The sequence below is a fragment of the Carlito syrichta genome, unplaced genomic scaffold (assembly GCF_000164805.1).
Source record: "Carlito syrichta isolate Samal-C Ts95f unplaced genomic scaffold, Tarsius_syrichta-2.0.1 Scaffold288890, whole genome shotgun sequence".
NCBI lineage: Eukaryota > Metazoa > Chordata > Mammalia > Primates > Tarsiidae > Carlito > Carlito syrichta.
The window spans coordinates 231,114-253,290 of record NW_007232986.1 but is presented as its reverse complement, the minus strand read 5'-3'; the positions used below and the strand labels follow the sequence as shown (position 1 = coordinate 253,290).

The 22,177-nt window shown below is 45.8% G+C and overlaps 1 protein-coding gene across 1 annotated transcript in view; it reads left to right on the top strand.

Moving 5' to 3' along the window:
- Positions 1 to 14,590, top strand: part of LOC103256061 (PH domain leucine-rich repeat-containing protein phosphatase 1-like) — a 22,862-nt gene extending 8,272 nt beyond the window's left edge. The window contains exons 4-6 of the mRNA XM_008053941.2: positions 5,902 to 6,096; positions 9,490 to 9,718; positions 12,471 to 14,590. Of these exons, the coding sequence (XP_008052132.2) occupies positions 5,902 to 6,096; positions 9,490 to 9,718; positions 12,471 to 13,631 (1,585 nt within the window). The 3' untranslated portion in view covers positions 13,632 to 14,590. The remainder of the gene's footprint in view (positions 1 to 5,901; positions 6,097 to 9,489; positions 9,719 to 12,470) is intronic.
- Positions 14,591 to 22,177: the final 7,587 nt, after the last annotated feature.

Genomic DNA, 22,177 nt, shown 5'->3' with positions numbered 1-22,177 from the left:
TGGAGTCTCACTCTGTCGCCCAGACTGGAGTACAGTGGCCGCTCCCGGCCACCGCAGCCTCGACCTGCTGGGCTCCGGTGATCCTTCCGCCTCAGCCTTCCAAGTAGCCAGAATTACAGGCACGTGCTACCACGCCCAGCTGATTTTTTGATTTATTGTGGAGATGAGGTCTTGCCGCCCAGGCGGGTCTCGAACCTGCGGGCTCAGACAATCCACTCACCTCAGCCTCCCAAAGGCGTGGGATTACAGGCTGAGCCACTGAGCCCGGCTATGTACTTTTTTTTTTAAAGCACAGATTACTGTATTTTTTCTCTCTCCTTCACACTGCCTCATTTTGACCAGCAAGAGGACCTTACAGAAGGAAAATTTAATTATAAGATGATTATGAAATTTAACTTTGCCATTAATTTCTATTAGTTTGGGATAACTTTTTTTTTGTAGTAATGGAGGCAAGAATTTCAAGGTGCTGAGATGAGAAACAGTCTTGCCAGGCTCGGTGGCTCAGCCTGTAATCCCTTGCTTTGGGAGGCCGAGGTGAGTGGATTGCCTGAGCCCGCGGGTTCGAGACCCACCCGGGCAACTTGGCGAAACCTCATCTCTACGACAAAAATCAAAAAATCAGCCGGGTGTGGTAGCGCGCGCCTGTAGTTCCAGCTACTTGGAAGACTTGAGGCGGAAGGATCCCCAGAACCCAGCAGGTTGAGGCTGTGTTGGCTAGGAGCAGCCACTGCACTGCACTCCAGTCTGGGCGACAGAGTGAGACTCCAACTCAAAAAAAAAAAAAAAAGAATCAGTCTTGCCTGGCTTTTAATCTGGGCTGTACGCTTACCTGCTGTGTGACCATAAACAGCTTCTCAATCTCTTTACAGCCTAATTTTTTCTTCTGTAAAATGAGAAAAAAAAATACTGCCTGTCCTCATTGGGTTCTTGTAGGATCATGTAAGTTAATATAGATGACATACTTAGAACAATGTGTGCCAGGTAGTGAATCCTGTTTAAGTGATAGCTACTATTATTATTAATGAAAATGGTTATTACTGCTATTTATTCCTGAACTCCTTGAAGGCAGAGATTTTATTTTCAAGTTTATATCGCTGGTATTTAGCCATGATAGATAGCAGGTGCTTAATATTTTTCTTTTGATTTATGTACAGTAAGAGGGTATAAGCTATAATAAGTAAAATCCAACCTTTTAGTATAAAGTACTACAAGTTTTGATGAAAAAACTTTGTTGTATAACCACCACCACAATCAAGTTATAGGGCAGTTTTAGTACCTCCCCAAATCTACCCATGCCCCTTTTTTTGGTCAGTTCTTCTCCCCACCCCCAGTCCCTGGAAACTCCTTATCTGTTTATTATCTCATTAATTTTGCCATTTCCAGAATGTCATGTAAGTGAAATTATATACTGTGTAGCTGCTCAGTCTGACTTCTTTCACTTAATACAGTGCTGTGAGATTCATCTATATTGTTGCATATATCAATAGGATTTCATGGGTGTATTATGGTTTGTTTTATCCATTTGCCATTTGAAAGCTGTTTAGATTGTTTCAAGATGTTAGCAATTATAAATTAAAATGCTACAGATTGCAAACAGTTGCTTATAGGTGTTATTTGTATTTTCTTAATCATCCCTAATGCTGGGCATCTTTCCACATGCTTACTTACTATGTATATAACTTATTTGGTGAGAATTCATTCAGTCACAATTAAGTATGATGTTAGCTTAAGGTATTTTTGCAGACACTCTTTATCAAGTTTAGAAAACTATCTTCTTATACTTTGTTTCTGAAGAGTTTTTGAAATAAATGGATATCATATTTGTCATATGCCTTTTCCTGAATCAATTGAGATGATCATGTATTTTTTTCTTCATTAGTCTGTTGGTATGGTTAATTGCATTGATTGATTAGAATGTTGAATCAGCCTTGCAGTTTCAATATGAAGTTCATTTTGTCATAGTATATTATCCGTTTTATATGCTGCTGGATTTGATTTGCTGGTAATTTGTTGAGGATGTTTATATTCCATGATAGATATTAGTCTGTAGTTTTCTTATTGATGTTATTGTCTGATTTTATCAGGGTAGTGCAGACTTCAAAGAATGAGTTCAAGAGTGTTTTTCTCTTCTTGAGTTTTCTGGAAGAGTTTGTATAGAATTTTATCATATCTCCTTTAAATGTTTAGAATAACTCACCAATAAAGCCATCCACACCTGGAATTTTCTTTGGTTTTTTAACTAAACATACAGCGTGTTTAATATAGGATGATATCTTTCTTTGTAAGTGAACTTTGGTAATTTGTGTTTTTCAAGGAATTTGTCCATTTCATCTAGTGTTTGAATTTATTGACATAAACTTGTTTGTAATATTTTATTGTGCTTTTTAATATCCATAGAATCTGTAGTGATCTCTCTCCCCTCTCTCATTCCTGATATTGATAATTTATGTTTTATCTCTTTTCCTGATAAATTTGGTTTGGTTTATCAACTTTGTTGATATTCTCAATATCAAATACTGATTTTTTATATCATTTTTCTTTTTGTGTGTATTATCCATTTTTTTATGATTTCCTTTTTACTTGCTTTCTTTTTTTCACTTTTTCTGGTTTCTTAAGGTGGAAGCTTAGATGGTTGACTTGAGAGCTCTCTAATTTTGCAATGTAAGCATTTAGAGTTGTAAATTTCCTTCTAAGCAATTTATCTAATCTGGTTGGAGAACATACCTTGTATCACTTGAATCCTTTAAACTTACTGAGATTTGTTTATTTGATCCAGATTATGACTTTTCTTGGTAAAAGTTCTATGTATGTTTATAAAAAATTGCTGTTGTTGGATGGCATGTCAGATTAAGTTGGTTGATAATGTTACTCAATTTTAAATATTCCTACTGCTTTTCTGTCTACTTGTTCTGTGGATGATTGAGAAATGCTAAATGTGGATAGTCTATTTCTCCTTGTAGTCCTATTAGGTTTTTCTTTATGCATTTTGAGTTCTGTTATCAGTGCGTAAACACTTAGACTGTTATGACCTCTTGATAAACTGACTCCTGTATCACTGTGAATGACTGTCTTTATTCATGTTATAGTCTCTGTTCTGAAATATACTTTGATATTAGTATAACCTTTCCAGCTTTCTTTAGATTTGTGTTAGCATGGCATACCTTTTTTTATTGTTTTACTTTTAACCTAGCTGTCTGCTTATATTTAAAATTGATTTATTATAGGCAGGATATAGTTCATCTTGCTTCTTTATTCAGTCAGAATTTTTGTCATTTAGGGTAGTATTTAGATCATTTATATTTAATGAAATTATTGGTGTGGCTAGGTTTAAACCATCCAACTTACTGTTGTTTTCTGTGTGTGTCATCTGTTCTTCCTTTGTCCTCTTTTTCTTCATTCTTTTGGATTAAGTATTTTTTACAATTTGATTTTATTATTTGTTCTTATTAATTCTACTTCGTATGTGGGTGCCTGGTTTGTTTAGAGTGTACAGTATTTTCTTTAACTTACTACAGTTTGCCTTCAAATAATATTAATATCACTTCCCATGTATGAACCTCACAAATATGTACTTCTGCTTCTCATGTCCAAGTCCTTGTGCTGTTGTTGTCATGCTTTACTTCAACATTTGTTAGACACTTCAAAACACATTGTTATTTTTACTTAAGTAAGTTATTTTCTAAAGCTGTGTTTCTCAGCTTCAGTAGGTTTTTGAGCCAGATGATCCTTTGTTGTTGCGATCAGGGCAAGGCTGTCACATGCTTTGCAGGTTGTTTAAGTAACATCCCTGGCCTCCACTCACTAGTTGCCAATAGCAGTGTCCCTTCAATCGTGACAATCAAAGTGTCTCCTGGGGGCAAAATCGCCCTTATTGAGAACCACTGTTCTAAAGCGATTTTTTAAATAAGAAAATTTTTATTCTTACTCACCTACTTGTCATTTCCGGTACACTTCATTCTTTTGTGTAGAACTAGATTTCCATCTGGTATCATTTTCTTCCGCTTCAAGGATTTCCTTTTCCATTTCTTGTAGCACCAGGCTTCTAGTAGCAAATGCTTTTATTTGAGCATCTGAAAATGGCTTTATTTCACCTCAACTTTTCAAAGCTATTTTTACTGACTGAGAAATCTAGGTTGTTTTCTAGTATTTTTCCATCAGTGCTTTAAAGATGTTGCTTCCCTGTCTTCTGTGAGGTTTCCAGTGAGAAATCAGCTATCATTCATGTCCCCTTCCCCCATCCTCCCACATTTGCTCCTGGTTTCTAGCAGTTTGATTTTGATGTGCCTCGATGGTGTTCATATTCCTCTTGCCTATAGTTTGTAGAGCTTCTTGTATCTATAGGTGTATATTTTTCATCAAATTTGAAGTTTTCAGCCATTAATTCTTTTTTTGTTTTTTTGAGTTGGGAGTCTCACTCTGTCGCCCAGGCTGGAGCGTCATGGCATGCTTGCAGTCACCCCAGTGTCATCCTGCTGGGCTCAGGCAATCCTTCCACCTCAGCCTTCCAAGTAGCCAGAACTACAGGTGCATACTACCACACCCGACTAATTTTTTAATTTTTATTGTAGAGACGAGGTCTCGCCAAATTGCCTGGGCTGGTCCCGAACCCGTGGATTCAGGCCTCAACCTCCCAAAGTGCTAGGATTACAGGCAGAGCCATCGAGCCCAGCCTCAGCCATTAATTCTTCAGAAATGTTTTCTGTCTCTCTCTAATTTTGAGGACTCCAATTACCCATATATTAGGCTACTTGAAGTTATTTCACCACTCACTAATGCCCAGGCTTTTTTTTTTTTCAGTCTTCTCTCTCTGTTTCATTTTGGATAGTTCCTGGGACACAGTTAAGTTACTTTGGAAACAGTTTGACTCTTTTGAACTTGGAGTGGGGAGAGTCTCCATTTTCCGCACCTACCTTGAGCAGCTTCCTTCCCCAGGGTACTGCCTGGGAATTCCACCTTGTACCGCGTCTTCCCTCAGCTCCAGCTCTGTCTGCTCAGTGTGGGGAAACCACACAGCCTGGGTCTTTCTTCCTGTGTGCAGCCTGGATGTTTTGCCCAGGAGGAAGCTGGGCGGACAGCAAGCTCTCAGTTCCTATGTCAGGTGTCTGAATGCTGTTTCATTTAATTTTTCTGCTTTTGAGACTTTTCATATATCCATTTGAGGCTTTTCCTCTATTTTTACATACTTTTCATATGTTTTACATATTTTTCCCAGTGTTCTAATTGTCACTCTTTTGGCCGAATGTGAAGGTTCTTCGTAATAACTGTTTATTGAATGAAAGTGTGGATATGGATTCATAATCTTCCACTGTCTCCCAGCCTCCCTTTCCCTGTCTTTCATTGCCTTTTTAAAATAAACTTATCAGAAGAGAAAGATGGAGGATGTCTTATGGGAAGCGTAATATCTTTTTTTTTTTGAGTTGGAGTCTTACTCTGTCACTCAGACTGGAGTGCAGTGGCCACTCCCAGCCACCGCAGCCTTAACCTGCTGGGCTCCGGCGATCCTTCCGCCTCAGCCTTCCGAGTAGCCGGAATTACAGGCACGCGCTACCACGCCCAGCTAATTTTTTGATTTATTATAGAGATGAGGTCTCGCTGCCCAGGCGGGTCTCGAACCCGCGGGCTCAGGCAATCCACTCACCTCAGCCTCCCAAAGCACGGGATTACAGGCTGAGCCACCGAACCCGGCCTAAAGCGTAGTATCTTAATCATCCTTCTCTGCTTATCAGAATTGGCTGATATAAATTACTGGGGTCACTTTACCTACCTAGTCTTCATCTATCTGGAGTCATGAAGAAAGAGACAAAAGTGGAATAGACAAATCTGAGGGGAAAAAGAAAGTCGGCCTGAGCATGGAGAAGGGAAAATGAGTAGACCCAGCACAGACCAGTTCTTGCCTTGCAGATTATGTGTTGCAGCCCTGTCGGTGAATAACTTCTGTGACAACCGGGAAGCCCTGTATGGTGTGTTTGATGGAGACCGGAACGTGGAGATACCCTACCTTCTTCAGTGCACCATGAGTGACATTTTAGTTGAAGAGCTGCAGAAAACAAAAAATGAAGAAGAATACATGGTCAATACATTCATTGTTATGCAAAGGTAACACTCAGATTCCCTGCTGTGTGCTTTCTTGAGGTTTGAGTGTTTGCTGTCAAGTTACAAAAACAGATGCCCAGTCATCTCAAAGTGTTTTTTTTTTTTTTTTGAGTTGGAGTCTCACTCTGTCATTCAGACGGGAGTGCAGTGGCCACTCCCAGCCACTGCAGCCTTGACCTCCTGGGCTCCGGCAATCCTTCCGCCTCAGCCTTCCAAGTAGCTGGAACTACAGGCGCACGCTACCACGCCCGGCCTCCCAAAGTGCTGGGATTATAGGCTGTGCCACCGAGCCCGGCCTCAAAGTGTTTTTTGGTTATGGGTATCAAGATGCATTTGGGCAAGTTTGTTGTTGCCCAAGCATCAGGCATGGACTGTGCTCCAGTCTGAGACATACTGATATTCAAACAACTTTGTATAAGGCTGATGCTATGATAGGGCTTTAGTTTGAGAATTGGACCTCACAGACCAGTATCGATAGCCAGATTTTCACCATATTGTTTGCAGTACCTTCCCTCTCTGCCCAAATTACATGAGAAGCTTTTTCGACCTTCTTGTGGGTGGCTGTTTCTATCCCAGTTTTTTGAGCCTTATGGAATACTATCATTGGTTTGAGGTAGTACAAATCTTTGTGAAATTGATATAGTCAGATTTTAGGCCATGAGTTAAATCATCCTTTATATATTGTTTTTCCCCCTTAGTAAATATTTAAGGCAGTGCTGCTAGTAGAATCCTAGGCCATTGCATAGATCTCCACCTGCAGCAGAGGCTACTGAAGAAATTGTGGGGCAACCCCTTAGGGTCCCCTCCCACCGTGGAAGCTTTCCTGTCCTCTAAATAAGTCCTGCTTTCTAAAAAAAAAAAGAAAGAAAGAAAATGTGGAATGTTGTTTGTAATACTTCAGGCTGAGTGTTAAAAAGAATTCTTTCACTCAAATAATTGTATATTCTTGTCACCATCAGGGTTTCATAGGTTGCAAAAGAATTGCTTGTCTGTAAATATTGAACTGCATACTCACTCATGTGGAACTCAGAAGTGACAAGTGTTCTGGTGCTCCAGAGGTTTTGGGAACAATGATGATCTTCCCTCTCCTCTGCTCTCTCTCCCTTGATAATCTGCTAGGGGAGGTAACTTTGTAACAGGGCTAGAAGTGTCTGCTGAGGAATGGTGTTCAGAGCAGCCTTAGAGTTGGACCTGAGTCATGGTTCCTCTCAGAGGGCTCAGCAGGGGCAGGCCCAGGATGGCTCTTGCTGCTGGACTCACCTGTGTCTTTCAGATTCCAATGAGCATGTGCACCTAGCGATTGAACAATGATGGTAGCGAATATATACTGAGACCTTAATGTGTACCAGTCATTGTTCTAGATACCTTACATGTTATAAATTGTTACTAGATAGATAGGTAATGTTACTATTCTTATTTTACTGATGAGAAACTTAGGAATAGGGAAATGAAGCAAAGTGCTCCAAGAGCCAGTGGTTAGTGCATCTAGGATTTGACCTCCGGCAGCAAAACTCTAGAATGTTCTAAATACCAGGCACATCCTGTTTTTACCACCATCATGTCTTAGAAAAAAAAACAAACAAACATATATCACCCGCACAGATGCACACGTGTATACACACATCACAAACATACCCTTCACAACCCACCAAGAGGTCTACTTTTTATGGACCCTCAAGCATTGTATGAGGATTAAAAACTGAGAACCTTGAATTCCGATTACTAACTGTACTTTTTACAAATCATTGTACCTGTGGAAGAGAGAAAGTAGAACTGCCTTGGAAAGACATAGAGCCATATTTGGTTGTAGATGTCTGGAAGTAGGAGTTCAGAGACCCAGATCTTAGGCTCATCTCCAAAGGTTTTTGTGTGCTTCTTATTTTCTCTGTTTGTTAATAGGGTATGAGGTGGGTGATGAGCTTTTAGGTCCTTGGGGGAAATATGTTCTTTGTGCAAGATCGCCTCATATGCAGTTAGGCAACCTGGTTTCCATCACTGCTCTTTTCATTTGCTTACCTTAGACACCTCTTAGGAGCGGACAGCACTTACGCATCTGTTCTTGTATGAGAGGGAATCCAAACAAAACCAGAATTTATTTATAAAAAACTGTGTATTTATTCTTACATATTTAAACTTCAGTCACCTTCAAAGTACTCTTCGTTTGATGCAACACACCTAACTGTTATGAGCACTTTTCCCACTGCTCATAACAGTTTTTGAACTTGTCAATTTTCATGCCTTTTTGTGCTTCTGCTGTTATTTGTTTTAGCTTTTCCACATTGGCAAAACATTTCCCTTTGAGGACTTTTTTCATCCAGGGAAACAAGCAAAAGTCTCTTGGGGCCAGAGCAGGTGAATAGGAAGGGGGAGGGGGGAACCAGGGATCGTGCCAATTTTGGTCCCAAACTGTTGAACACTCATCACAGTGTGAGCAGGTACACTCGTCACACTGAAAGAATCTCCCAAAAAAATACACTGAAACCAAATGCAGCCTTTCACAACAATGCTAGCTGGTACACTGATGCCAATGGGTTCCCAAAAAAGAAATTATTTTTTGGAGGGGATCTCCCTCTCATAAAACAAGGGAGGCTGTTTTTCCTAGCTGTCTTGCTCCTGTACCTCTCAGGAACAGCAGGGGCCTCGGAGGCATTACAATTTGTGGAACATATAATAGGAGTTCTTTGTCCCTTTTGATTTTCTAACATGCAGGTGCTTTGTGTGTTTATTAGTACATCTAATAGATTTATGGTCATGAATAAAAGAATAAAGCACAAGCACTTGGTGTTTGATTGCCGGACTCTTCTTTCTGTGAATTTTCTAGAACAGATCGTACTGGTCTAGAAGGTCTTCACTACACAGGCCAAGAATGTGAACAACCCACTACTTAAAGGCTCATACCAGAAAACATCCTTATTATGGGCAGAGAGGTTATTCTGAAGTGTATCTGCCAGTGGGTGAAGTGCTTATTCCTGCTTTTATATACATGGTCTCGTTAGTGTTCCTCCCCTGGGAGCAGAGAGAAGGTAGACATGTGGGTGAAGAAAGAAGTGGTCATTTTCCTGCTGTGTTTGGAGTGTGCGGATAGGGCAGTGTGTTGATGGGGGGAGCAGGCTCACAGCAGTCCAGGGGCTCCTGCATTCCAGACCAGCTCCTGTGCCTGGTAGTAGTAAAGTGACGCTACTTCCCAGTAGTGAGCAGACGTTTCTCGGTGTGGATGTGTGTGAAGTCAGATTCCAGGGGCTCTTTTCCTCTGAGACCTGATGAAAGAGGCCGAGTCGAGTTCCCTGATCTGTTTCCCTCCTGGCCTTATTCAGTGGTACAGTTGTCCTGTTGAATTAATTCAACTGGCGCGTGATGGGTTATGTTTGGGTTTTCACTCCTCTCTTTGGATTCCAGGAAACTTGGAACTGCTGGGCAGAAACTCGGAGGTGCTGCTGTCCTTTGTCATATCAAGCATGACCCTGTGGACCCGGGAGGATCCTTCACCTTAACCTCTGCTAATGTGGGCAGGTGCCAGACAGTTCTCTGTCGAAATGGGAAACCGCTGCCTCTGTCCAGATCTTATGTCATGAGCTGTGAAGAAGAGCTAAAGAGGATTAAACAGCACAAGGCCATCATCACTGAGGTGAGAAGGGGAGGGATCTTCCTCAGGGTGGTGGCAGGAGAGGCCCAGGTCATAGCAGAAACCACCAGGGAGTATTGCCCTGCAGAAACTGCTTTTGAAGTTAGAATTCCAATTCCATAATATCACAAAACAAATTCTTTGCATGGTATACTAAAGACATTATAATATATAGAACAGTCAACCATTTATCGATTGCTTCTGTACCAGGAATGGTGCTGGGAGCCTCATGGACCTGATTCCACGTGATCCCCCTCAGCCACTCTGCACAGGGCTGGCTCGGTGGTTGAGGGCTCTATCCCCTAAATCACGGCTGGTGTCCATAGCTTAGCTCTGCCACTTGCAGGCTCTGGCCTTTAAATGTCTCTAAGCCTCAGTTTTCTCATATCTGTCCTATCATACAAGGCTAGTATGACTTGTGGACTGTGAATGCCTGTGTATCTGTAACTACTTGTTCTTTTAGTTCTTACCTTGTGCTACATTTGAGTAATGCAGTGAGTGGCTCTCTTGCAATGAGTGGCTCTCCACCAGGGCAGGTTTGCCCCCCACAGGCCTCTGGCAAGGTACAGAGACATATTGTTGGTCCTCACAGCTGGGGTGGAGAGAGCTATTGGCTTGCAGCGGGTAGAGGACAGAGTGCTGCTAAACGTCCTACAAGGCTTAGGACAGTCCCCACAACAGTTATTTGGCCCAGAGTGTTGACAGTGCTGCTGTTGAGTAACCCCGAAGTAAATCTACATTATGACAATAGTCATTATCTGTGAAGCTTCCAAAATGTCCTCCAGGTTCTTCTCCATCCACTAAATTCACCTTGCAGTGTCAGTCACCCACCAGGTGCCTGACAAATGATGTGGGGATGTGGCAGTGATCCCTGCAGCTACACATCTGCCTTCAAGAACTCTTCAGTCTTGTATTGCTGGTTAAATCTTAGACCTGTGAATAGTTTGAGGCAGACTATGATGAAAGTTTATAGTCCAGTAGTAAAAAAGACTGATTCCAGACAGAGTTTGATGAGGGCATAAGAAGAATGCAGAAAGACTCCAAGCCACTCTGTGGGCTTCTGTGGAAATGAGTCTGTGTAAATTCTAGTTCTGCCTGTTGTGGGAGCAGAAAGGATTAACACGAATGGGAGACACTATGTTAGAGAGCAAAGACTATCTAATGTTTCACAGAATATGTTGAATTAAATGCTTAGCATTAGACCAAATGGGACAGGACAGTTAGTGGTTTCTGCCACATAAATAGCGGTTTGTGCATCAGACTTCCCTAGTTGTCTGCACCTGTCTTCTTCCTCACTTTTGTCTGCATTGCTCAACACTCAATAGTGAGGTAGTTTCATCATTTCTTACACCTCTACCTCGAGGCACACCCTCAAAACACACGCACAAATACAAAAAAGCCATTGGTTCTGTTCGAGAGAAATCTAAAGGGTGGGCAGGACAGCAAGAGTAGTTTTTGCCAAATACCATGCTTTGGGAGCAGATTACATCCATAGAATCAAAAGAGTTTAAAATCATGCTTGAAGCCCTATCTTACTAATCTGACTTCTAGAAATGCTGTTTGCTTGCAAGGTTGTGTGAGGGGTTGAGGCTGGGCCCCCTATAACCAGCAAATACCTTGCAAAATCCCAAAGAAAGGAAAGTAGAAGGAATGAAAAGGAAATGGACATTCTCTGGAAAAAACACGTGCTTATCCTAGACACACACTAGAAGGTGCATTTGTCATAATGGAGCCTTCTCTGGAAAGAGGTTTTAGAACCGCTGGTGGCTAGGTGGGGGCAGAATTGGCAGTTGAGGGAAACTGCCGGGGGTGGGGGAGCACACCTCATCAACTAGGGTACCTGCATAATGAACATTTGTATACCTGACCCTGAATTGTACCCCACATATTTAAAATAAAAATAAATAAAACCAGGGACTTGTAGAGGCACATTATGGACCTGAGGACCTCAAACTTGAAGAATAAAGAACAAGCCAGGTACATAAGGTTTTTTCCAAAAAAAAACAAAAACAAAAACCTACAGATCTTTTTTGCTGGCATCTGATCTGGAACTTGGCTACTGATTTAAATGGCATGAGCTCAGCTGAACAAAAGCCAGTAGACTTTGCCACCAGGAAATCAGGTTCAAGGAAATTATAAGAATTGGCAGCTTCTCTTTAGCATCTGCTTCTCCAAACATGAACATTCTTACCCAGCGAGTCACACTAAGATTTTCTCCACCAGTACTTGGTGTCTGTTCCCTCTCCTAGACCTTCAGACACTACTGCCATTCGTGCTCAGTCTACTGTTGGAGAGTGATAAAAGACATGAGGGCATTTTCTTGCAATGTCCCTTCCTCATGAGTCTTTGCTTAAGACTGGCTATTTCGGAAGGCCCTCTATCTCAGGTCCTGAGAGTTTGCTGGAAGAGCTAGCCAACCATGCTTGCTATAAAGGCTAGATTATGGCTTGCTCTAGGGAAACCACTTGGGACCGTGTTCACATTAGGGCTTGCTACCTAGTGTGAACACGGTCCCAATAATGCAAATAAACCTGGTTCCCTGCTGTCCCTATTGCTCCTTACCTGCCCAGGACCCCACTACCTGGGGTTTCTGACAACAGGTGCACATTAGCTACTCATGACAAGGTGTGCACTTCTTCCCTTTGTAGGCCAGCCGACACTTTCCCTGTGGTCCTACAGTCGGGGTACCCAGCGGGACTGTGCGGTGGCCACAGGTGTGCTGAGCTAACTGTCTGTTTGGAAACCCCTCTTCCAGGATGGCAAGGTGAACGGAGTGACCGAGTCCACGCGCATCCTGGGCTACACCTTCCTTCACCCTAGCGTGGTACCTCGCCCTCATGTGCAGTCTGTGCTCCTGACACCCCAGGACGAGTTCTTCGTCCTGGGCAGTAAGGGGTTGTGGGACAGCCTGTCCATCGAGGAGGCTGTGGAAGCCGTGCGCAACGTGCCCGATGCCCTGGCGGCTGCCAAGAAGCTATGCACCCTGGCCCAGAGCTACGGCTGCCACGACAGCATCAGTGCTGTGGTGGTGCAGCTCAGTGTCACCGAGGACAGCTTCTGCTGCTGTGAGCTTGGCACTGGCGGGAGTGTGCCGCCGCCCAGCCCAGGCATGTTCCCTCCCTCGGTCAACATGGTGATCAAGGATCGGCCCTCCGATGGGCTGGGCGTGCCGTCCTCCAGCAGCGGCATGGCTTCTGAGATCAGCAGTGAGCTCTCAACCTCTGAGATGAGCAGCGAGGTGGGGTCCACCGCCTCTGACGAGCCCCCATCCGGAGCCTTGAATGAGAGCAGCCCGGCCTACCCCAGCGAGCAGCGCTGCATGCTCCACCCGGTCTGTCTCTCCAATTCCTTCCAGCGCCAGCTGTCCAGCGCCACGTTCTCCAGCGCCTTCTCGGACAACGGCCTGGACAGCGATGATGAGGAGCCCATCGAGGGCGTCTTCACCAACGGCAGCCGGGTGGAAGTGGAAGTGGACATCCACTGCAGCCGGGCCAAGGAGAAGGAGAAACAGCAGCACCTGCTTCAGGTGCCGGCTGAGGCCAGTGACGAGGGCATTGTCATCAGCGCCAACGAGGACGAGCCAGGTCTGCCCAGGAAGGCAGATTTCTGTGCCGTGGGGACCATGGGGCGCCGGAGGGCCAACGGCTCTGTCGCACCCCAGGAGAGGAGCCACAACGTGATAGAGGTGGCCACAGACGTGCCTCTCCGGAAGCCCGGAGGCTATTTCGCTGCCCCGGCCCAGCCGGATCCTGATGACCAGTTTATCATACCCCCCGAGCTGGAAGAGGAAGTCAAAGAGATCATGAAGCATCACCAGGAGCAGCAACAACCGCCAGCACCCCCACAGCTGCAGCCGCCGCCGCCACGACACTACCAGCTGGACCAGCTGCCAGACTACTACGACACGCCACTATGACCCACGCGAGCACTGTGTAACACAATAAACCAGCCAAGAAAGACCGAGTGGCAAGAGTCTCCCAGGCTCACGTTAAACCAGGGGTTGTGCGCCACGTCCTTGTCCCAGACACTGTCCCCAGCCTGTCTTTGCAGCTAATCTGTAGGTTCTCTTTCCGTTGGTGGTTTTTTAAAATAACGACCACTTTTCTTCTAGTGACGCTTTACAGTATGATTTAAATTTGCTAACTTCTTCCCCTAACATATCAGATATGTAAAAACAAAGAACAAAAGGTTTAATATATTACAGAGAAACAGTTAATGTTAATGTAATATTTTTTAAAATGGCTTTTTGTTTCGTTTGAAGACAGGGCAGGTTGCCATTGCTAAATGATTTAATAATATTGTAATTCTCTATTTCTTTGGGGGGGAAGCTTTTTTTGTCTTGAAAATGATAGACATTTGTAGAATATGGAGACTAACTCCTAGGAGTTGCTTTACTCTGTCAGGTGACTTAAGTCACTGGGATTCACTAATTTTCTCTGAGAGAACAGTTGATTGAGAAATTTCTATTGTAAATAGCTCAGTGTTGTATAGTGATGCTTAAGATGTTTTGTAGTCTTGGCAGAAGGACACAGCCTAAGTAACTGACTTTTCTCTTCCTCCCTGCCCACTTCACAACTCACCTTACTCCACTGAATGAGGGCCTGAGCAGCTGCAGCGTTTCTGTCCAGAGAAGGTGGATCAGACCACTGGATAAGGACCTGCGCCCTAGAGGCCCTGAGCCCGGCTTCTTCCTCTCCTGTCCCAGCCTCTTGACTTTGACAGACACTTTTTAATTGTGTTCCTTACTGCTGCCACAATCAGCATGGTTGTATAGAGATCCATTAGACCATTTACATACCCAGAGTTATATTAAAGCAGAATGCACAAATGGACATGTCATAATTTTTGTTATAATAAATGCGAAATTTCCAAGTATTGGGCCCATCTGCTTTTGTCTCAGCAGCCAGATGCGTCTTGCAGACGATCACACCTGCTTGGGTTGGGAATGAATGCAATGTTAGGGTGATCAGGTATTTCTGACTAGGATTTTTTTTTTTAAAGGGAAAAACACCCAACAAGTTAACCTAGCTATGTTGAATGGAGTAGTGAAACTAACCTTATGGCCACCGTGTATATTCTTATTATGCAGGGCATATGTTGAAAGGGGAATAGATAGAGGAGACTACTCTCACAAAGCCAAGTTCGTTTTTAGTTTTCCCATAAACAGGTTAATGTACCTTTTATCGGGACGGGAACTCAAGAGCTGGCTGGCTCACTGTCCACCACTGGCCGAATAATGAAAGCACAGAGGGTGCACTTCAGCTAGTATTCCCAGAGGACTCATCAACCAGTCACAGACTGGACTTCCCCCTCCCCCACCACTTCACCCCCACTGCGCTTGTGAGCCGTGGGTGGAAGATGCTGCTGGTCTTCGTCTCTCCTGGTTCGCCTCCCAGTTAGATCTGGCTTTCTCCTTCAGGTCTGCCCTTGGGTGGCACCTGGCCAGTTCAGGGACGGGACAGTTCATGTTTCTTGCAGACTTGGTGGTGGGCTCCCTGTCCCTCTAGGTGGCTGGTGGAGTGGCTTTGCTTTGGCAATGGCTGTGCTTTTATGTCCACGTTGAGCTGCTTATGTGTGGTGCCCTTTGGAACTCACCAGGGCTGTGGAAGAAGCAGCAGCTCAATTTAGCCCAGTGAGGAACCCATGACCACCCACTGGCCCTGATGCGGAAGCCAGACCGTCTCGGGACCCCTGCCCCAGATCCTTTCACTAGCCTCTTGCCTCCGCAGTCTCTGTCCTAGTCCACGTGGGTTGGAGCAGCCATGGCAGCTACAGGTTTTCACACCAGTGTCTTAAGTCCCTGCAAGAGATCCAGGTTGGCTCTCTGACTCCTCAGTTCTTAAATCCTCCTCTGGGCAGAGGTCACCTGTCACTTGGGTGGAGCAGACCCGGGCCATCAGGGTGGATCTCTTCCACAGCAGCTCACCACCACAGGGGTCAGGACCTGCGGAGGGGCTCAACGGAGGCAGCAATTGCTTCAGGAGTCCGTGATGGGTCCTTGTGCCAGGGCAGCCAGTGGGGCCAGCATTCTCCCGCATGGAGACTTACCTCATGTCCTCACTTCTGTGTCTGATGTAGGACAGAGGGCTTCAAGACTTGGAGTTGGTGTTTTCCCAGCTCCTCCCATTCAGCTGTGCTTGGCTCTGTTGATTACATCATCAAGTCCCGTTGTGTACATACTGCATACAGGGTGCTAGGAGACACGGGATAAGACTTTGGGGGCTTGGGAAGAGCCTCTGTTGAGTGATCAGGGAGCAGTAGACTGACTAGTAGGTCTCCATGCTCTTGCCAAGCGCTCAACAGTTGAAGATCCCTGCAGCCCTGGTATCTGCAAGGATCCGGGAGTAGGTCGTCCCTGCCTGCTACACTCCTTCCTGCTGGGAAATCCAGAAAATTGGGGACAGGCAGGAAGAAGCTACAGCAGAAGCTGAGAAGCATTGGTGAGGCTACAGCCTCGCCGGGAGAATATGAGCTCCTGACCGAGGACCCTAGAGGTTGCTTGGTACCCCACACTACCCTGTGTGTGCCCTCAACCTTCCTGCCTTCGGCCACCGTGCTGGGAATACTGGCTTTCAAGACGGACACCAGGGGCCGGCTTGGGGCCCAGAGACCAACCTGTCCTACCTGGTTTCTCTTGATTGCTTTTGTCACAGCACCACCTGCTGGTGACTGTAGACTTTGGCAGTACGCGTCACTCTTGTTCTCTGTTTATCCTTCCTCCAACTCTCCCAGAAGAAACAAAATTTAACTTATCACTGACTTCTAGACAATGATAGAAAGCAGCCTCACTCTACCACCCTTAAGTATGGCAGGAGAGCTGGGGTACATCCTCTCATATGGTTCATTGCGCCTGTGGCAGTTTCGGCTGTGTAAGGTGGGTTAAGTGATGACAGCTGGTTCCGTAATGGGCAGTTTTTTTCTGTAGAAAACTAACATGCAGAAATCTCAAGATGTATAGCCAGAATCATATCGTTTTGCTGGGAGAGGTCTCTCTCCAACTTCCATCCAGTGCTCCATTCTCCCTGGTTAAAGACAGGGCAAAACAATCATCTGTTAGGCGTCTTGAACCTTGTCGGATAACATCTGAGAGCCCCCTCCCTGTTGGCACTGCCCCGTGGAGAGAAAAAGAATAATTCTCATTTGATTTCTGTGAATCCTATCAAAGAGTGGTTTTGAATTCATCCCTGACATATCAAAAGATAGAATTTCTATAAAGTGTGCAGTGGCTTACGCCTGTAATCCCAGCACTTTAGTAGGCCAAGGCGGGAGGATTGCTTGAGCCCAGGAGTTTGAGACCAGCCTGGGCAATTATTTTTTGTCACTACAAAAAATCAAAAAGCCGGGCATGGTGGTGAGCTTGAGGCTGAGGCAGAAGGATCACCTAAGCCCAGGCAGTCAAGGCTGTAACGAGCTGTGATTCTCTCACTGGTGACCAGCCTGGGTGACAAAGTGAGTTCCCAACTCAGGTAATGATCAGTGATAATAACGAAAGTGTGGGGTTGTGGTATCAGGTGATATATTTGAAGTAATTTGTAAAGAGTAAAGCCTTCATTGCAAATATTGTTGTCATTGCTCTACGTGAAGAAATAAGAGTGGTCTGAAATAAAACAATTGGGAGCCCAGCAAAAGTGCCATTTGAAGCTGAGCATGGTAGCCGGTGCCTTGTGGTCCCAGCTACTGGGGAGGCTGAGGCAGGAGGATCACTTGAGCCTGGGAGTTTTGGGGGGTCTAGTCTGGATAACATGGCCTGTCTCTTAAAAAAAAAAGAAAAAGGAAGAAGAACAAAGTCTGTGGAAATTTTGATTTCACTGTTGTCATTCAGCTGTCTTGAACTGAATCTTATGACTGTATATGTTCTTGATGATTGGTTCCATAAAGGTTGGTTCCCTCCCCCCCCACCCCGGAATCCTCACCCACCTGGCACCAGAATTACAACAAAGTTCGGATTTAGTTTGGCACACCTATCGTCCTGCTCCCCCAGTGAGCATAGGAATTACATCTAGCAGACAAAGCTCAGGCTCGTGGCAGACAGCAAGCCCCACAGCTAACTCACAGCCACCGACTTCACCTTGTCCATTCGCTCAACAGTGTGTGGGAGACACCGGCAAAGGGCCAGCCACTGGGCCTCACTCCGGGCCATCACACAGGATCTTGAGTACAAGGCTCAGGTGGGATGGTGGCCGTGCGCCCTGTGCGAGTGTGAGCCAGTGGGAGGCTGGGCCACAGGCCCACAGAGGTGTCAGGAGCCAATCTGGAGGCCCATGTTGTTCCCTTCTCTTCCTCCTGGAAGTGTAAGGTTGGAAAAAGGACACATGGGTTTCCGAGGCTGCCTGTCCTCTCCTGGGCTGTGAGGTAGAAAGTCGGAAGCCATGCCGTCCCCCGCCCTGAATTGAGTGTCCGTGGTTGAGCATTGCTTTGCTTGGACTTTGGTTCATTCGTTTCTTCATTTTATTCTAAATCAGAAACGCAATGTTCTATCCTGTTCAAAGGGGGAAGCCACAGAACACTTGGAGAACTTTCTTCCATCTGGCTATGGCTAGAATTACTCCCATTGTCATCCCTCTCTCTTTCTAAGGACACAGAAGTAAAATTGGCTTCAAGCTGAATATTCAAGTACATTCTAATCATTACAGTTCCTTAGCACTTGTTCCAAGAAACTTGTGCTTTCCCCTAATTACCTGTCTTACCTATTGAGCGAAAGTTGAAATGGCAACTAAGATGATTTTCCCCAACGCTGCACTTCCAGATGTTGACTTTTCTTGAATTCATTTGCTTTTCTGAGTCTTTTAGAAAACTTCTCCACAATTAACAGTTGGAGGTTCTTAAACCAGTTTCCACTTCATCACAATGGCCCTGGAAGCCAGGAAGTAAAGCGCAAAAAATCAATGGCTTGAATTTGCCGTATGATACGTAATACCATTTAAATACTCCTCCTCCTTGAGCATTTCAGTAGGTTAAACATAGCTTATTTAAATGTGTGTGGCACCCCTGCACTCCTTATGAACAGAAGAGCCACACTTTTCCCCAGAGCAGCAATACGCTGAAACCACCATCTCTCACAAGTGAACCCATTAGGATTTTATCCCGAGAAACTTTGTTAGGCGGGTATGTATTCCAATGTTGCCTGCATGTAACTTGCACATAATGTTCATGTAAACACTTGTGAAGCCTCCAGTTTTCACAAATTTAAATTTCATCCTTGTAGGCTGTAGGCTGGGCGTGGGGCTCACACCTGTCATCGCAGTACTTGGGGGGCATGAGGCAGGAAGATCCCTTGAGGATAGGAGTTCAAGACCAGCCTGAGCAACATAGACCCTATCTCTACTCCCCCCCCCAAAAAAAGTTAAGTAAACCGAATGTAGCTAGCGCATGCCTATAATCCCAGCTGATGAGGAGACAGGCAGGAGGATCATTTCAGTCCAGGAGTTTGAGGCTGCAGTGAGCTATGATTGCACCACTGCACTCCAGCCTGGGTAACACAGCGAGACCCTGTCTCTCAAAAACAAAAAATCATTATTGTATTCCTTGGACTACACTGTGTTCGGGGTGTGCTCAGTCACTATTCCTGGCAGTGATTATAAGGGATAAGGTGGTGTTCGTTGGGAAAAGGTGAGGGAGGGGGATGGCTAAGCACACCAGTATAACCAGAGAGGGACGTTTCTTTCCGTTTCCTCCTCGTCTGAGCACCGTAGAGCAAACATGATCTCAGGAGCTCACCTCGTTCCACTTCCAAGCAGAATCCAGACTATGTTCTGTCGAGCCATGTTTGGGTTTTCCTGCTGGATCTCGAAACATAAAGACTCCTTTATGAACTGGTAAGCACCTCCACAGATAAGGGGAGCCCTCCTCCCTTTGTGCAGAATTGCCACACCTGGGGCATAGTGAAGTGGGAGAGAACTCCAAAGGTGAATAATAAAACCACATTTTAAGAGACAACGAGTCAGAACCCATGAACGGGGTGGAATGAGTGGGATGGGAAAGGGCCAGGACTCCCACTGCCTGAGATTTCTGATGGACCAAGCCTGGGCTCCAAGTGATCTTTATTATTATTATTATTTTTTGAGTTGGAGTCTCACTCTGTCGCCCAGACTGTAGTGCAGTGGCCGCTCCCGGCCACCACCTCGACCTGCCGGGCTCCGGCGATCCTTCCGCCTCAGCCTTCCGAGTAGCTGGAATTACAGGCATGCGCTACCACGCCCGGCTGATTTTTTGATGTATTGTAGAGATGAGGTCTCGCTGCCCAGGCGGGTCCCGAACCCACGGGCTCAGGCAATCCACTCACCTCAGCCTCCCAAAGGCGCGGGATTACAGGCTGAGCCACCGAGCCCAGCTCCAAGTGGTCTTTAAACGCCAACCCTGCAGTGTGGCCACGGAGAACGGGCGCTGGGAAGCTCTTGCTGCCCAGTGGTGGTCTCCAGACTCTCCTGTCTGGTGACATTCCGAGGGAGAATAATTCCCAACTCCTGCGCACAGCGGGACAAGTGTCCACATCCCATGAGCTTCTCAGGCTCGTCCCTACAACAGCTATCAACCATGATGCTGTGACATCCAGGAGGCTTTGCAGAGGACAAAGTCTCTTCCAAATGCACTGAGCACTCCTGAGCACCCCCACCTTGCCTTGGGCACCACAAACTCAGGGACCCAGGGCCCTTCTCCTCCAGCAAGCCTAACGCTGGAAACCAGCCCCTCTCCCCGCCAGCTGCTGGACCCTGCATCACCCCCACCTCCCGGGTCCCTCACCGAGCCCTGTCGACTCTACTTCCCACACCCCATGAGTCTCCTCCTTTTATCGCCACTTGCTACAGGCCTCGTTCGGATCCCCGGTTCCCTCCCAGGTGTAGTCCCAGCCACTGGGGAGGCTGAGGCAGGAGGATCGCTTGAGCCTGTGACAGATCACTTTCACTCTGTTTCCCTCCAACCTTGTCCCTACGTGACTGCTGTAGGACTCTTTCTAAAACGCTGATCGGTTTGGGAGGCCCAGGCCAGAGGATTGGCTGAGCCCAAGGAATCGAGACCAGCCAGGGTACCTTGGCAAGTCCTCGTCTCTACAATAAATCAAAAAATTAATCGGGCATGGTGGCCTGTGGATCCAGCTACTTGGAAGGCTGAGGCAGAAGGATTGCCTGAGCTCAGCAGGTCAAGGCTGCTGTGTCCTGGGTGATGGAGAGACACTCTGACTCGAATGAATGAATGAATGAATGAGTAAACAAATAAATAAATAACTGATTGGCTCATGCCTCCCCCCTCCGCCACACACACATAAAATCTTTGCGTTGCTGCTTCTTATGTCCAGTAAAAATGCGAATCTTCATCAGGGCATAAAGCCTCCTCCAATCTGATCCTTGAACACCGTCCCAACCTCTGCACCCTCCACTCCAAGGACATCCCAGTTCGCCCAGGGCTTTGCAGTTGTTGGCTCTGAAGGTCCAACGCCCGCCCTGATGGCCGGTCACCTCTCCCTCCCCACCATGCCCAGTTCCAGCTGTCCCAGTGTGCACGCTCCCTCGCCCGACTCCTTTCCTGTTGCTGTTCCTTTGCATTCCTCTTTCAGAGCAACTTCTCTTCCAGCATCATTCATCCAAGATTCACTCCTACCTGCAAGGCTCATACCTGTAATCCCAGCACTCTGGGAGGCCGAGGCAGGAGGATTGCTTGAGCCCAGGAGTTCAAAACCAGCCTGGGCCACATAGCGAGACCTCATCTCTACAAAAAAATTTTAAAAAATTTGCCCGACGTGGTGGCGCTCACCTGTAATCCCAGCTACTTGGGAGCCTGAGGCAGAAGGATGACCTGAAGCAGGAGGGCAAAGCTGCCGTGAGTGTGATCAGGCCACTGCACTCCAGGCTGGACAGCAGAGCGATTCCAACTCAAAAAATATAAAACATTTAAAAAATAAAAACGTAGTAATTAAAAGATATACATGGAAGTCATTTTCAAAGACAAATTGCTGAATGTGGCCTTGGAACAGAAGTGTCAGTTCCCTGTCTCTCCCTCCCTTGTCCTCCCTGGTCCCTGGCCCCGCAGGTGGCCTCTCCAGCGGCACCTTGTTTGGCTTTCTTCCTCAGCCACAAAGGATGGGATCGCCAGCATTCCACTTTTGGGTTTTGTGCTTATTAACTTCCTTCTATAAAAATGAGGGTTTTGCTCCCTCGTCCCTATTCCTCCTCCCCCAGTGGTGCATGCCCGTTTCTCCCATCCTACTGGTATTTGTTCGGTCATTTTTGTTGGATCAATCGTCAGTGTTTATATCACTGTGAACATGTAAATGTTGTTCACAGCTCAGCCACCTCATGTGTTCTGATTAAAATTCCTGTCATATACAGATGCCGTCAGGTGCTCCCCTCTCTCTTCCCGGCAATTCTCTTGGCCCAGGCCTTGTGTTGGATCATCCATCTTTGAGTTCATATTTTATTCTTTCTTGGTGTACTCCTTCATTTTACTGGAAGTTACTGTTGTCTTAGA